The 11716-nt window shown below is 53.5% G+C and overlaps 1 protein-coding gene across 1 annotated transcript in view; it reads left to right on the top strand.

Annotated features, from left to right (window-relative positions):
- Nucleotides 1–11716, top strand: part of scrib (scribble planar cell polarity protein) — a 60360-nt gene that overhangs the window by 21099 nt on the left and 27545 nt on the right. Inside the window, 15 exon segments of the mRNA XM_047024278.1 lie at nucleotides 1932–2049; nucleotides 2916–2994; nucleotides 3194–3283; nucleotides 3852–3908; nucleotides 4481–4544; nucleotides 5492–5566; nucleotides 5677–5821; nucleotides 6349–6467; nucleotides 6605–6804; nucleotides 7067–7233; nucleotides 7442–7569; nucleotides 8359–8484; nucleotides 8576–8752; nucleotides 8908–9174; nucleotides 9176–9328. Coding sequence (XP_046880234.1) covers nucleotides 1932–2049; nucleotides 2916–2994; nucleotides 3194–3283; nucleotides 3852–3908; nucleotides 4481–4544; nucleotides 5492–5566; nucleotides 5677–5821; nucleotides 6349–6467; nucleotides 6605–6804; nucleotides 7067–7233; nucleotides 7442–7569; nucleotides 8359–8484; nucleotides 8576–8752; nucleotides 8908–9174; nucleotides 9176–9328 — 1965 coding nt within the window.

Below are 11716 nucleotides of genomic sequence, written 5' to 3'. Positions count from 1 at the left end.
GCCTGACCTCTCAGCAGCAGCAGCAGTGTACAGTGTGGCCATGCCTGACCTCTCAGCAGCAGCAGTGTACAGTGTGGCCATGCCTGACCTCTCAGCAGCAGCAGTGTACAGTGTGGCCATGCCTGACCTCTCAGCAGCAGCAGTGTACAGTGTGGCCATGCCTGACCTCTCAGCAGCAGCAGTGTACAGTGTGGCCATGCCTGATCTCTCAGCAGCAGCAGTGTACAGTGTGGCCATGCCTGACCTCTCAGCAGCAGCAGTAGTGTACAGTGTGGCCATGCCTGACCTCTCAGCAGCAGCAGTGTACAGTGTGGCCATGCCTGACCTCTCAGCAGCAGTAGTGTACAGTGTGGCCATGCCTGACCTCTCAGCAGCAGCAGTAGTGTACAGTGTGGCCATGCCTGACCTCTCAGCAGCAGCAGTAGTGTACAGAGTGGCCATGCCTGACCTCTCAGCAGCAGAAACACTCAATGGTCATCTTTGTGAGTGTTCATAACAACCCGCTCACTGGGCAGATTGGATAACAGCCCTCCTTCCCTCCCGCGTTCTCTCCCTCCCTCCCTCCTTGCTTTTCGCCTTCACTCCCTCTCTCCTTGCCGTCGCGGACTGGGCTCTGGACAGAGGGAAGCAGGGGTGTGACTTGAATGAAGTGGCGTACAGTTCTTTCATTCACATGTGTGCTGCCCCTCCGGCCCCCCTCCTGCCCCCCCTCCTGGCCTGGCTGCCTCCCATCTGAGGCTGGCTTGGTCACATGGGCTCTCCTGGCTCCTGTTTCCTCTTCCTGTCATCTGATACCTGTCACCTGCCAGAGTCTTTATCTCTCTCTCTCTCTCTCTCTCTCTCTCTCTCTCTCTCTCTCTCTCTCTCTCTCTCTCTCTCTCTCTCTCTCTCTCTCTCTCTCTCTGTCTCTCTGTCTCTCTGTCTCTCTGTCTCTCTGTCTCTCTGTCTCTGTCTCCCTCTCTCTCTGTCTCCCTCTCTCTCTGTCTCTTTGTCTCTCTTTGTCTCTCTCCCTCTTGTCGTCTATCTCCCTCCCCCGCTCTTCCAGCTGCTAGCCTTAGCCTTATCTTCTGCTACAGTAGCTGGTGAGAGACTGAAGTTATGTTCTAACTTGAGAGTTCCCAGCCATCGACACACGCACATACACACTTTTTGCTTTTGAACAGGAAATATCTGTCACAGAGGAACACATAGTGGAGCATTCTTACCTCAGGCAGCACAGAGCTGTAATGGCTTGCATTGTGTGTGTGTGTGTTTGGACTTTCCGTTCAACATTACAGAACACACAAAGCAGGCCTCATTTAACTTGGTACGATTCTGAGAAAGAGAGGGTGCATCAGTTGCACAACACGTTTTGATCAGTAGGAACCTGTTTGCCATTGGCAGGATTTACCACTTAATCAGGTTCCGATTTCCAAACCTCCCAGTGTGTCCTGACTTTGACTTCAGTTGACTATAGTTTGGCTAAAGGCTCCAAGCCAGTCTGAGCCTCCCCTCCTATGACCTGGCCTGGTTTCTACCTCAGGTCCAGGTCATCTCCTGTCACCCAGTGCTCTTCTCCACAACGCCCTCATCAGTGTATGATTGGAACCAGGTCACAACGGGGCAGACAGAAAGGTTTCTAAGTCTGCAGGAATCTGCCTGTCTGTCTGTCTGTCTGTCTGCCTGTCTGTCTGTCTGTGAGCTACAGAGACCAGGCTGGTCATCTGCTTCTGGAGGAATGTGCTGAACGCCGTCCCTCCAACAACCAGTCTGTTGTGAGGATTCTTGGCAGTTGAGGCTCGGCCAATCGAAATCTGCTTTGTTTGGCGGTTGCCATGGCGAGAAGAGGTTTTCCATGTTGATGGGATATCTGTTTGGGAAGAGACTGGTGATCGAATACAATTGTGTGTGTGTCCTCCTCATTAACGTTGTGTGTGTGTGTGTGTTTGCAGCCTTTCTTCAGACTCCTGAACCTGAGGAAGCTTGGTCTGAGCGACAATGAGATCCAGAGGCTTCCTCCTGAGGTGGCCAACTTCATGCAGCTGGTGGAGCTGGACATATCCAGAAACGGTACGCACACACACACACACACACACACACAGCGAAGTTGGTCCTGGTCAAAGACGACCTGTTTTCCCACCCGTGCATGTGTTGACGCCAGGCCGTTAACACACACTTCCTTTAAAGGCAGGTCGTAAACGGATAACGCTGTGTTGGCATGCTTTAGGAACTGAAGTTTCAGCTTAGAGAGACCGAAAGACCCAGAGCAGAAAAACCTCCAATTATCCCAGAGAGGCTGACGAGGAAAGGGGACACTCACTTCTCCCTTCCTTACCCATTCAGCGGGGGGGGGGGGGGAGCTCGGATTATAATAAAGCCAGCCCTGGTTAATCAATCCTCAATATCCTTCCCCCTGTATCAAATAATGGATCACTGATGTGAACATCCACAACACCATGTCCAGTGTGGCTGGCCCCCATAGCCCCCCTCTGCAGGACGCTCTGCAGGACGCTCTGCAGGACGCTCTTCAGGGCGCTCTGCCTCTCTCTAGGGAGCAGGCGTCCTCTCGCTGTCCTTGGGCCTCGCAGATATCATGTGATCACGCAGGCAGGAAGGGGCCTGTGGGTAGTTGTTTCAGGGATGGAACTGGAGAGCTGTTGGCATGAGCTGTCCAGGCTAGCAGCCTGGTGTTTTGACTAGCCTCAGCTCGATGCACAGACCTGTTCCAGCGTGTGAGGTTTTCTTCCTCATCCCTCTTTCTCTCTCTCTCATTTAATTCAGTTTCCCTGCCATCTGGTAAAAATTCCAAGGGAAACTGAAATAATTTGCTCCATAGAATGTGAGCCCCCCCATACCCAATCACACACACACCTCAATCTTGCTGACTGTGCCCCCCCCCCCCCCCCCCCCCCCCGCACCCGTTTTCCTGTCTGCAGACATTCCTGAGATCCCAGAGAGCATTAAGTTTTGCAAGGCGTTGGAGATCGCAGACTTCAGTGGAAACCCCCTCTCCAGGTTTGTGGTACCCTCCATCTCTCTCCACCTTGACACTCACAAACACATGTTTGGGTTCAACCAAATTGCCCCCGAGGGGAACGTAAAGGGATCGATTGCGTTTCACTCTCATGCAGCAACCCCCAGCGCACGTCTGTACATTTCTTTGGTTGTTGCTCTGATTCTGAGTTGTCCCTGTGTCCCCCCTCTTCCCTGTCAGGTTACCCGACGGCTTCACTCAGCTCCGAGCGCTCGCTCACCTGGCACTCAACGACGTGTCACTGCTGGCGCTGCCCAACGACATCGGGAAGTACGTATTCACAAACACACATTCACAGCCATCAACCCCCACCTCCAGAGGGGCCTCCAGACTGGGCGGGGGGCCACTGTCAGGCATGACCAGATGGATCACCCCCCCACCCCACCCTGCCAAGTCCACCCAGACCTCCAGACTCCATCTGACTCACTAACCACTCTCCTCCCCCTCTCTCATCCTCCTCTGCCTTCACCTCCTACGGCAATCCTCATCTTCATCCTCCTCCTCCCTTTCTCCTTCTTTTTCCCTCCTCTCCTTCCTCTCCCTTTCCCTCACTCCATCCTCTCCTTTCGTTTGTTTCACCCACCCTCCACCCCTGCTCTCCTCCACCCCTGCTCTCCTCCTCCTCCACCCCTGCTCTCCTCCTCCTCCTCCCCCCCTGCTCTCCTCCTCCTCCCCCCTGCTCTCCTCCTCCTCCTCCTTCACCCCTGCTCTCCTCCTCCTCCACCCTTGCTCTCCTCCACCCCTGCTCTCCTCCTCCTCCACCCCTGCTCCCCCCCTGCTCTCCTCCTCCTCCACTCCTGCTCTCCTCCTCGTCTCCCCTCCTCCTCCTCTTCCACAGCCTGGCCAACCTGGTGACGCTCGAGCTCAGGGAGAATCTGCTCAAGTCCCTGCCCACGTAAGTGCCCCCTCCCCTGTGTACAGCTGCTCCATCTGCAGCCCCCCCCATCCTCCATAGCAGCCTGAGGCGCTACCTGCTTGTTAAATACCTAATCACCGCCGCAGCACCACACAGCTGTAGCCAGGATGTGATCTATTAGCATGTCTCTCTCTATATCTATATACATAGAGCCTCAGAGCTGCTAATGCATTTGGCTCATGAATAGGGATGTAGTCTGTTAGCAAACAGCGTTAAGTGTTTCGACTGGCTGTCCTAGACTGCAGGCCTAGTCGGAGAGGCAGGATTGTGTTGGCTTCAAGGCTGGCTGAAACGCCCCAGCCCTTGACCTCACTGTCACACAGACGCACTGCATGATGGACGAGGCCGGAATCCTCTGCATCTCTAGTCCAGACTTCAAAAGCACCTGTGCTCTCTGTTGTAACATTCTTGACACAGGCTTCATATGAATGAGAGGTATGTGAGGTATGTGTCAGTCGGACAGGGAACCGCCGGCACGGCTGTGGATGTTTACGAAAGGGCGTGTGGTCTGAACTGGGTGTCCTCTGACTGATTGTTCTGTCTCTATTCAGGTCGCTGTCTTTCTTGGTCAAACTGGAGCAGCTGGACCTGGGGAAGAACGAACTGGAAGTGCTGGTGAGCCTCACTTTAGTGCACAAACAGACGTTATACTTGGGATTAGCAATGAGTTAGACACATTCACTCTCCAATCATGGTTCCAGGCCACTCAGACCCTTGTTTACCCCATAATATGACATTTGACCTGTCGTTGACCCAGCCCACGGCACTTAAACACACGTAACCTAGCTAACCCAGCTGACTTGGTCCTCAGTCCCTGATGGAACTCTTATAATGAGCTGATATGTTTGTACCTGGGGTGCTCTATTATCCCTCCAGTCAGGCTGTCTGCATGGGAACGCCTGTGTGTGTCTGTGTGTGTGTGTGTGTCTGTGTGTGTGTGTGTGTCTGTGTGTGTGTGTGTGTCTGTGTGTTGTGTGTAAACAAGGCCTTTTGATCTGAGCTGGGTGGAGGCAGAGCACACAGGTGAGGTCATTCTGTAAGCATACCTGCCTGCTGATCTACCTGCCTGGCTGCCGTACGCCTAGGCCCGTCTGTCTGTCTGCCTGTCTGTCTCACTCGACGCCTGTCTACCTGCTCTCCCCCAGTCTGCCTGATAGCCGAGAGGGAAACTGTATGTGGAGCGTATGATTTGTGTTTGTGTGTTTACCTTGGCAACAACCCCCATTTCCCCAAAGGTGGATCTACCATGACCTATATGCAGCGTGTTTGTGCTCCAACTTGGCTCACTAAACCTAATCAACTGTCTAATGTAACACAACAGTGTCAAGATAACAGACATGGCCTCTGTTTGCTTAGCTTATGATTTTTTTTTCTTCTCCATTTCTCACTTTTCCATCCCTCTCATCCCTCTGTTTCTCTATATCTCTCTCCCTCTCTCTCTCCCTCTCCCTCTCTCTCTCTCTCATCCCTCTGTTTCTCTATCTCTCTCCCTCTCTCTGTCCCTCTCTGTCATCCCTATGTCTCTCCCTCTCTCTGTCCCTCTCTCTCTGTCTCTCTATCAGCCGGACACTCTTGGTGCTCTCCCTAACCTGAGGGAGCTGTGGCTGGATCGCAACCAGCTGTCCTCTCTACCACCAGTGAGTAGCAGCCCGTCTTCATACCAGTACTGGGAACCAGTCACCTGGTTCAACCCATTACACCTACACAGCTGGGAGACTGATGTGTGTGTGTGTGTGTGTGTGTGCAGGAGCTGGGGAACCTGCGGAGGCTGGTGTGTCTGGACATCTCTGAGAACCGGCTGGAGGAGCTGCCCTCAGAGCTCAGTGGTCTGCTGGCCCTCACTGACCTGCTGCTCACACAGAACCTGCTGGAGATAGTCCCTGATGGAATAGGTGAGGAGGGAGTGGAGGGGGGTGAGGGGGACGATGGAATCTGTCCTATTGTGAGGAGGCTTGTCAACTTAATCATCATGTCACTTCATTGTGGGTGTAAAGCAGGCCATTTGAGCTGCTTTGTCCAGGTGTCGTATCTGTAGGAAGCCCATGGGCTGTCCCATTGTGACTGGGGACAGGGGATACCCCTCTGGGTTTCCATGCAACAACACTGCCCTCTACTGGGAACGCAGGGCCTGGGACTCATGAATACGGGAAGGTTGTGCCCTACTCAAAGTCTCGGTTAAAATTCTCCGAAACTTGAAACCATGCTCCAGGTCATCACTAATCTAACACTGGTTATCACTAATCTAACACTGTTGGATAGGCTGAAAGGAAGGCTCTGTTATCCAGCTTTTACCATCCTACTCTGTCCAACCAGTGATCTCTCCAGAGTGGAGAGCACTGTGGAGAGGGAGTGGGACTGATGGGTCTGTAATAGTGAGCTGTTGTCAGTGAACTGAATCCTTTTGGTGTTCCGTCCTCAGGCAGTCTGAAGCAGCTGTCTATCCTGAAAGTGGACCAGAACCGCCTCACCCACCTCAGTGACTCCATAGGGGAGTGTGAGAACCTGACCGAGCTGGTGCTGACTGAGAACCTATTACAGGTACACACAACCTGGACCTCCAGAGCCCACACGCCGATGATGGAACACCAACACAAGAACCTCCTTCATCTCTCTTCCCCTTCTCTTTCTCTCCTTCCCTCTTTCCCCTACTTTCCCTTCTCCCTCTGCCCTCGCAGACTCTGCCTCGCTCGCTGGGCAAGCTAAAGAAGCTGACCAACCTGAACGTGGACCGGAACCGCCTGGGCAGCGTCCCCAGTGAGCTGGGCGGCTTGGCCAGCCTCAACGTGCTCTCCCTCAGGGACAACCGGCTGACCAGGCTGCCCGCCGAGCTGGCCGATGCCACAGAGCTGCACGTGCTGGATGTGGCGGGGAACAGGTAACCTCCGCCTGACCGCCATCCTCCAGACCACCCTCACATCCTGCCTCACCTGGCTCCAGTCTAGCCTTCATTGAACCTCTTAGGTTGGCTTAAAGGTTGTTAAGATTAGACGATGCAAATTATTTTAGATTCATTTGAAGGTCAGTTCCTTCTGATCAGGGACAAAGATATTTATATAAAAGTTTTTCAGCTTTTACCTTTGACTGTTTTCTGTCCCTCTTTGTTTCACCTGCTGGTCTAAACCCCGCCCCTTCCCCAGACTCCAGAACCTTCCATTCGCCCTGGCCAACCTCAACCTGAAGGCCATGTGGCTAGCAGAGAACCAGTCTCAGCCCATGCTCAAGTTCCAGACCGAGGACGACGACAGGACAGGGGAGAAGGTGCTGACCTGCTACCTGCTGCCCCAGCAGCCCTCTCCTAGCCTGGGTAAGTCCTCCCCAACACCCTGACCCTCCACCAGCACCCACAGCTTCCCCTTCATCAGCCATCTCCATAGCCATCATCTTTCCCTTCGTCATCATCGCCACCGTCACCACATTCTTCACCTCCCTCATCCTCATCCTCATCCCCTGTTCCTCTGAGTCGGAGGTGGCCCTGTGGTGAGTGTGACCGTGCTCCCCCCTCCATGCTCCAGAGAACCTGCTCCAGAACAGCGTGGACGACAGCTGGACCGACAGCAACCTCAACCGCGTGTCTGTCATCCAGTTCCAGGACGAGACCAAGGGCGAGGAGGAGGATGACGAGGCGGCGGCTGAGCGCAGGGTGAGTGAGCCGTCCGGCCATCTGGGGACTCCCTCTCCGTTTCCTAGGAAACATACAGACGAGTCTCCCTTGGAAACCTGCACACGAGTCTCCTAGGAAACCTGCACACGAGTCTCCCTAGGAAACCTGCACACGAGTCTCCTAGGAAACCTGCACACGAGTCTCCTAGGAAACCTGCACACGAGTCTCCTAGGAAACCTGCACACGAGTCTCCTAGGAAACCTGCACACGAGTCTCCTAGGAAACATGCACACGAGTCTCCTAGGAAACATGCACACGAGTATCCCTAGGAAACCTGCACACGAGTCTCTTAGGAAACCTGCACACGAGTCTCTTAGGAAACCTGCACACGAGTCTCCTAGGAAACCTGCACACGAGTCTCCTAGGAAACCTGCACACGAGTCTCCTAGGAAACATGCACACAAGTTTTCTCTACTGAAGTGGCTCACAGAGGATGAGGGAAAGAATCAGTCAAGGGAATGTTGTTGAGTGCTGGAATTCAGCCGCTGTAAGGGAAATCATACTTTGAATTGAACCAGAAGCCGTTTCTTTCAGAATGAAATAGAAATGAAAGGAAAAATGCCCTCGGGACGATGACCTCGAGAGCACAGTCAGTGTATCAGTGTTTGATGTGTGTCTAGCTACATGCCATGCAGTTGTTAGTCCTTGGCTTGTACTGCAAGGACTTATCTGATGCCCTCCGGGCCTTCGCTTTGTGTCTGACGTGGTGATTTACGCCTGCATGTTTAACTGACTACCTGTGTGTGTGTGTGTGTGTTTTCCCCCCAGGGTCTACACCGCAGGGCCACCCCCCACCCCAGTGAGCTGAAGGTGATGAAGAAGGTGATAGAGGAGAGGAGGAACGAGGTCTACTCTGCCAGGCCTGATGGAGAACTGGACTCTCCGGGAGCAGAGGTTAAACACACACACACTCACACACACACACTCACGCACACACACGCACACACAGACAAATCCTCACGCCTCGTGCGATGGTCGTTTGCAGGAGAAGCGGCTGAGCGGTCTGTCCAACCAGAGCCACGACTCCCAGGCGTCCAACAGCACGGCATCGGCCAACTCCCACGAGGAGAGGCGGGGCCTGATCCCCACGGGGGAGGAGCTGGTGGAGGTCCGGGGCCGCGAGGAGGAGGAGCTGGACGAGATGGAGGTCGAATACATCGAGGTGAGGACCTCAAAACCCCTCCCATTCCAATCCAACCTGCTCGGCGCACTCACTTGCCATGGACTGTTCTGTTTGTTCCACTCATTGCTTGGCGGTTACTCTTACACATGGCTGTTCCCTTCCTGCAACCCCCCCTCCCCTGTCCCCCCCCCCAGCCTACGGTGCACTTTGCGGAGGAGCCCATCATCCGCGGCGGCGGCGAGATGGAGGACGGCGAGGAGGAGGAGGGCGAGCGCAGCGAGGACGAGGAGGAGCGGGAGGGGCGGCGGGCAGCGCTCTCCTCGGAGAAGCAGCGGCTCATCAGGAAGGACACGCCGCACTACAAGAAGCACTTCAAGATCACCAAGCTGCCCCGGCCCGAAGCGGTGGCTGCCCTGCTGCAGGGCTTCACCCCCGAGGGCCGCCCCCCCCCCCACACGGGCCCCCGAGAGGGAGGAGGAGGAGGACGAAGAGGAGGAAGAGGAGGAGGAGGAGGAAGAGTGTAATGTCACCCCTCAGCGACACCACAGGGTAGAGGTGGCAGAGCTGGAGAATAGCCGCCACCTACAGGTCAACTCCTCCCTGCAGCCTGTTAAGGTAAAGGGGGGGAGGGGGGGTGGGGGGGGGGTTTGTTTGGGTGTTTTTTTTTTCTTACACATACAAATGCACAGACACACGATCCAGCAGGTCTTTCCTGTCACACGCTGAGCTTTTTCGCCTGGGGGCCTGGAGCCTGGCCTGCCAGCACTGCCTCTATGCAGCCTAGAGACACCCCCATGCATAGAAGCCACCTGCCTCTCTCTCTGTCCCTCTGCAACCTGCACTCGGTTTGGACTTCTCACAGCACGTGGATGTTAGGGGGGATGCCATCGCATGCAGTGCTGTGCAAATTCAACCTTTTTGCCAGAGAGGAAGAAAGAAAGAAAAAGAAAGAGAAAGAAAGAAAGAAAGAAATTGATTGTTGGCACTTTGCAGGAATGTTCTACCGGGAGTTGTGGTGAGATTTCACTTGCAGTGATGAGAAGTCTTGAATCACTGACCCATAATGAATACGAGTCATGAATGATCTACAGCCCTTCCAAACCCTATCAAGCATTCATGTGAGAATATTCACGGTACCCTACAGTAGAGTCTCCTCAGAGCACAACGCCCCCTGGTGGCAGTCTGGAGTTCTTACACCCACTCATCTGCACACCATCTCCTTCCCTGGCTTCCAGCCTCAAAGGACTGCAGGCTTGCTCCCTTCCTCCCTCCCCCCTCCCTCCTTCCTCCCTCCCTCCTCCCTCCCTCCCTCCCTCCACCAACACCACATGCGATCCTCTCCCTTTCCCAACCACGTTTTAATGAAGGCCAGACCATATATCATTATTTCACTGAGAATGGTACACTAAAGTTGTAGTTAACTTACAATTCCACACAGCTTTATGTCAGTACAGGTCAGAAGTATGTTCCGTTATTGGGTAATTCTTACAGTCCTTGCCTCATCTGGACCAATAAGAAAAATGTCCTATGTCAAATGACAGATCCCCACCCCCGATTCCAATCCCGGCCCCTCCCACTGTGGGGTTGTAGCCCCGCCCCTACCACACCTCTGTCCATTCCAGTACTCTGCTTCTTACCACATAGTTTGCTGTCTCCTGTTTTTAATTTGTTAATGACTTTTCCCTTTATCTGCCCTTCGTGTGAGAGTGTGTGTATTAGAGAGAGAGAGAGACACACAAAGGATGACCGTGTGAATGCTGTGGTTGATGTAAACTGCTTTTTGTTCAATTGAGCACCTTTTAATCTGGAATGACAGTGGAAATCATGTTGGCGATCATCTGACAACTGCTAACTAACACACAGACTGATGGATGTGTGTGTGTGTGTGTTTGTATGTCCACAAACCAACCCAGTGTTTTGGGGGCCAGAGCCGCTCAGTTGGAAATATCGAGACCTGGGGGGGCTTCATGTAGTGACTGTAGCTGAGGGACGTGATTAGATCCAGATGATTGGAACCACCACAGCTGATTTTCAAATGGTTTATGGATGCAAGGTTTAATATAACGGGACTGATGTACATTTACGCAAGTTTGTAGATGTTGGGTGTGCTCTACTGTAATGGCAGTTGGATGATTTTCATTCCAACTATTTGATTTAAATATATTTATGTGTTTATACAGTAGTTGGTGAAAGGGTACTTTGAAATCAAAGGAATCTGCTGTACACGTATACTAGCATAATCATATAAGCAAAATCATGTTTGTGATAATTTTACAACTGAGGGTGGAGGGAACATCTGAGGGTGGAGGGAACATCTGAGGGTGGAGGGAACATCTGAGGGTGGAGGGAACATCTGAGGGTGGAGGGAACATCTGAGGGTGGAGGGAACATCTGAGGGTGGAGGGAACATCTGAGGGTGGAGGGAACAACTGAGGGTGGAGGGAACAACTGAGGATGGAGGGAACATCTGAGGGTGGAGGGAACATCTGAGGGTGGAGGGAACATCTGAGGGTGGAGGGAACATCTGAGGGTGGAGGGAACATCTGAGGGTGGAGGGAACAACTGAGGGTGGAGGGAACAACTGAGGATGGAGGGAACATCTGAGGGTGGAGGGAACATCTGAGGGTGGAGGGTACTTTGGTTTAGTAGCTGCTGCTTCCCCCCCCCTCCCCCGCTTTACCCCCTCGCTCCCCTCTTTGCCCTTGAGCTGGTGTCCCTGTGGAGCCTGTAGCTGGTCTCATCCTGGGTCTCGAGTTTTTACCTCTGCCTGCTTCTGCTTCTGGTGTCTGGGGGTGGATGTGTGAGTGTGGGCCTGCTGTCCTGGTTCACTTTGGACCACAAATTCAAGACCCCAAATCCACACACCGTAAGCCCCTGGTGGAGATGGACCTAAATTCAATTATACACGAGATGTCAAATATGGACACGCAAGTGGCTGTGAGACCGTGAGGTGTGTGTGTGTGTGTGTGTGGTATCGTTATTTGAAGTGTGTGGGTTGTATAA

Source organism: Hypomesus transpacificus, chromosome 8, assembly GCF_021917145.1.
Source record: "Hypomesus transpacificus isolate Combined female chromosome 8, fHypTra1, whole genome shotgun sequence".
NCBI classification, from domain to species: Eukaryota; Metazoa; Chordata; class Actinopteri; order Osmeriformes; family Osmeridae; genus Hypomesus; species Hypomesus transpacificus.
Note: the sequence above shows the minus strand (reverse complement) of the source record. Positions and strands in the feature narration are given on the sequence as shown.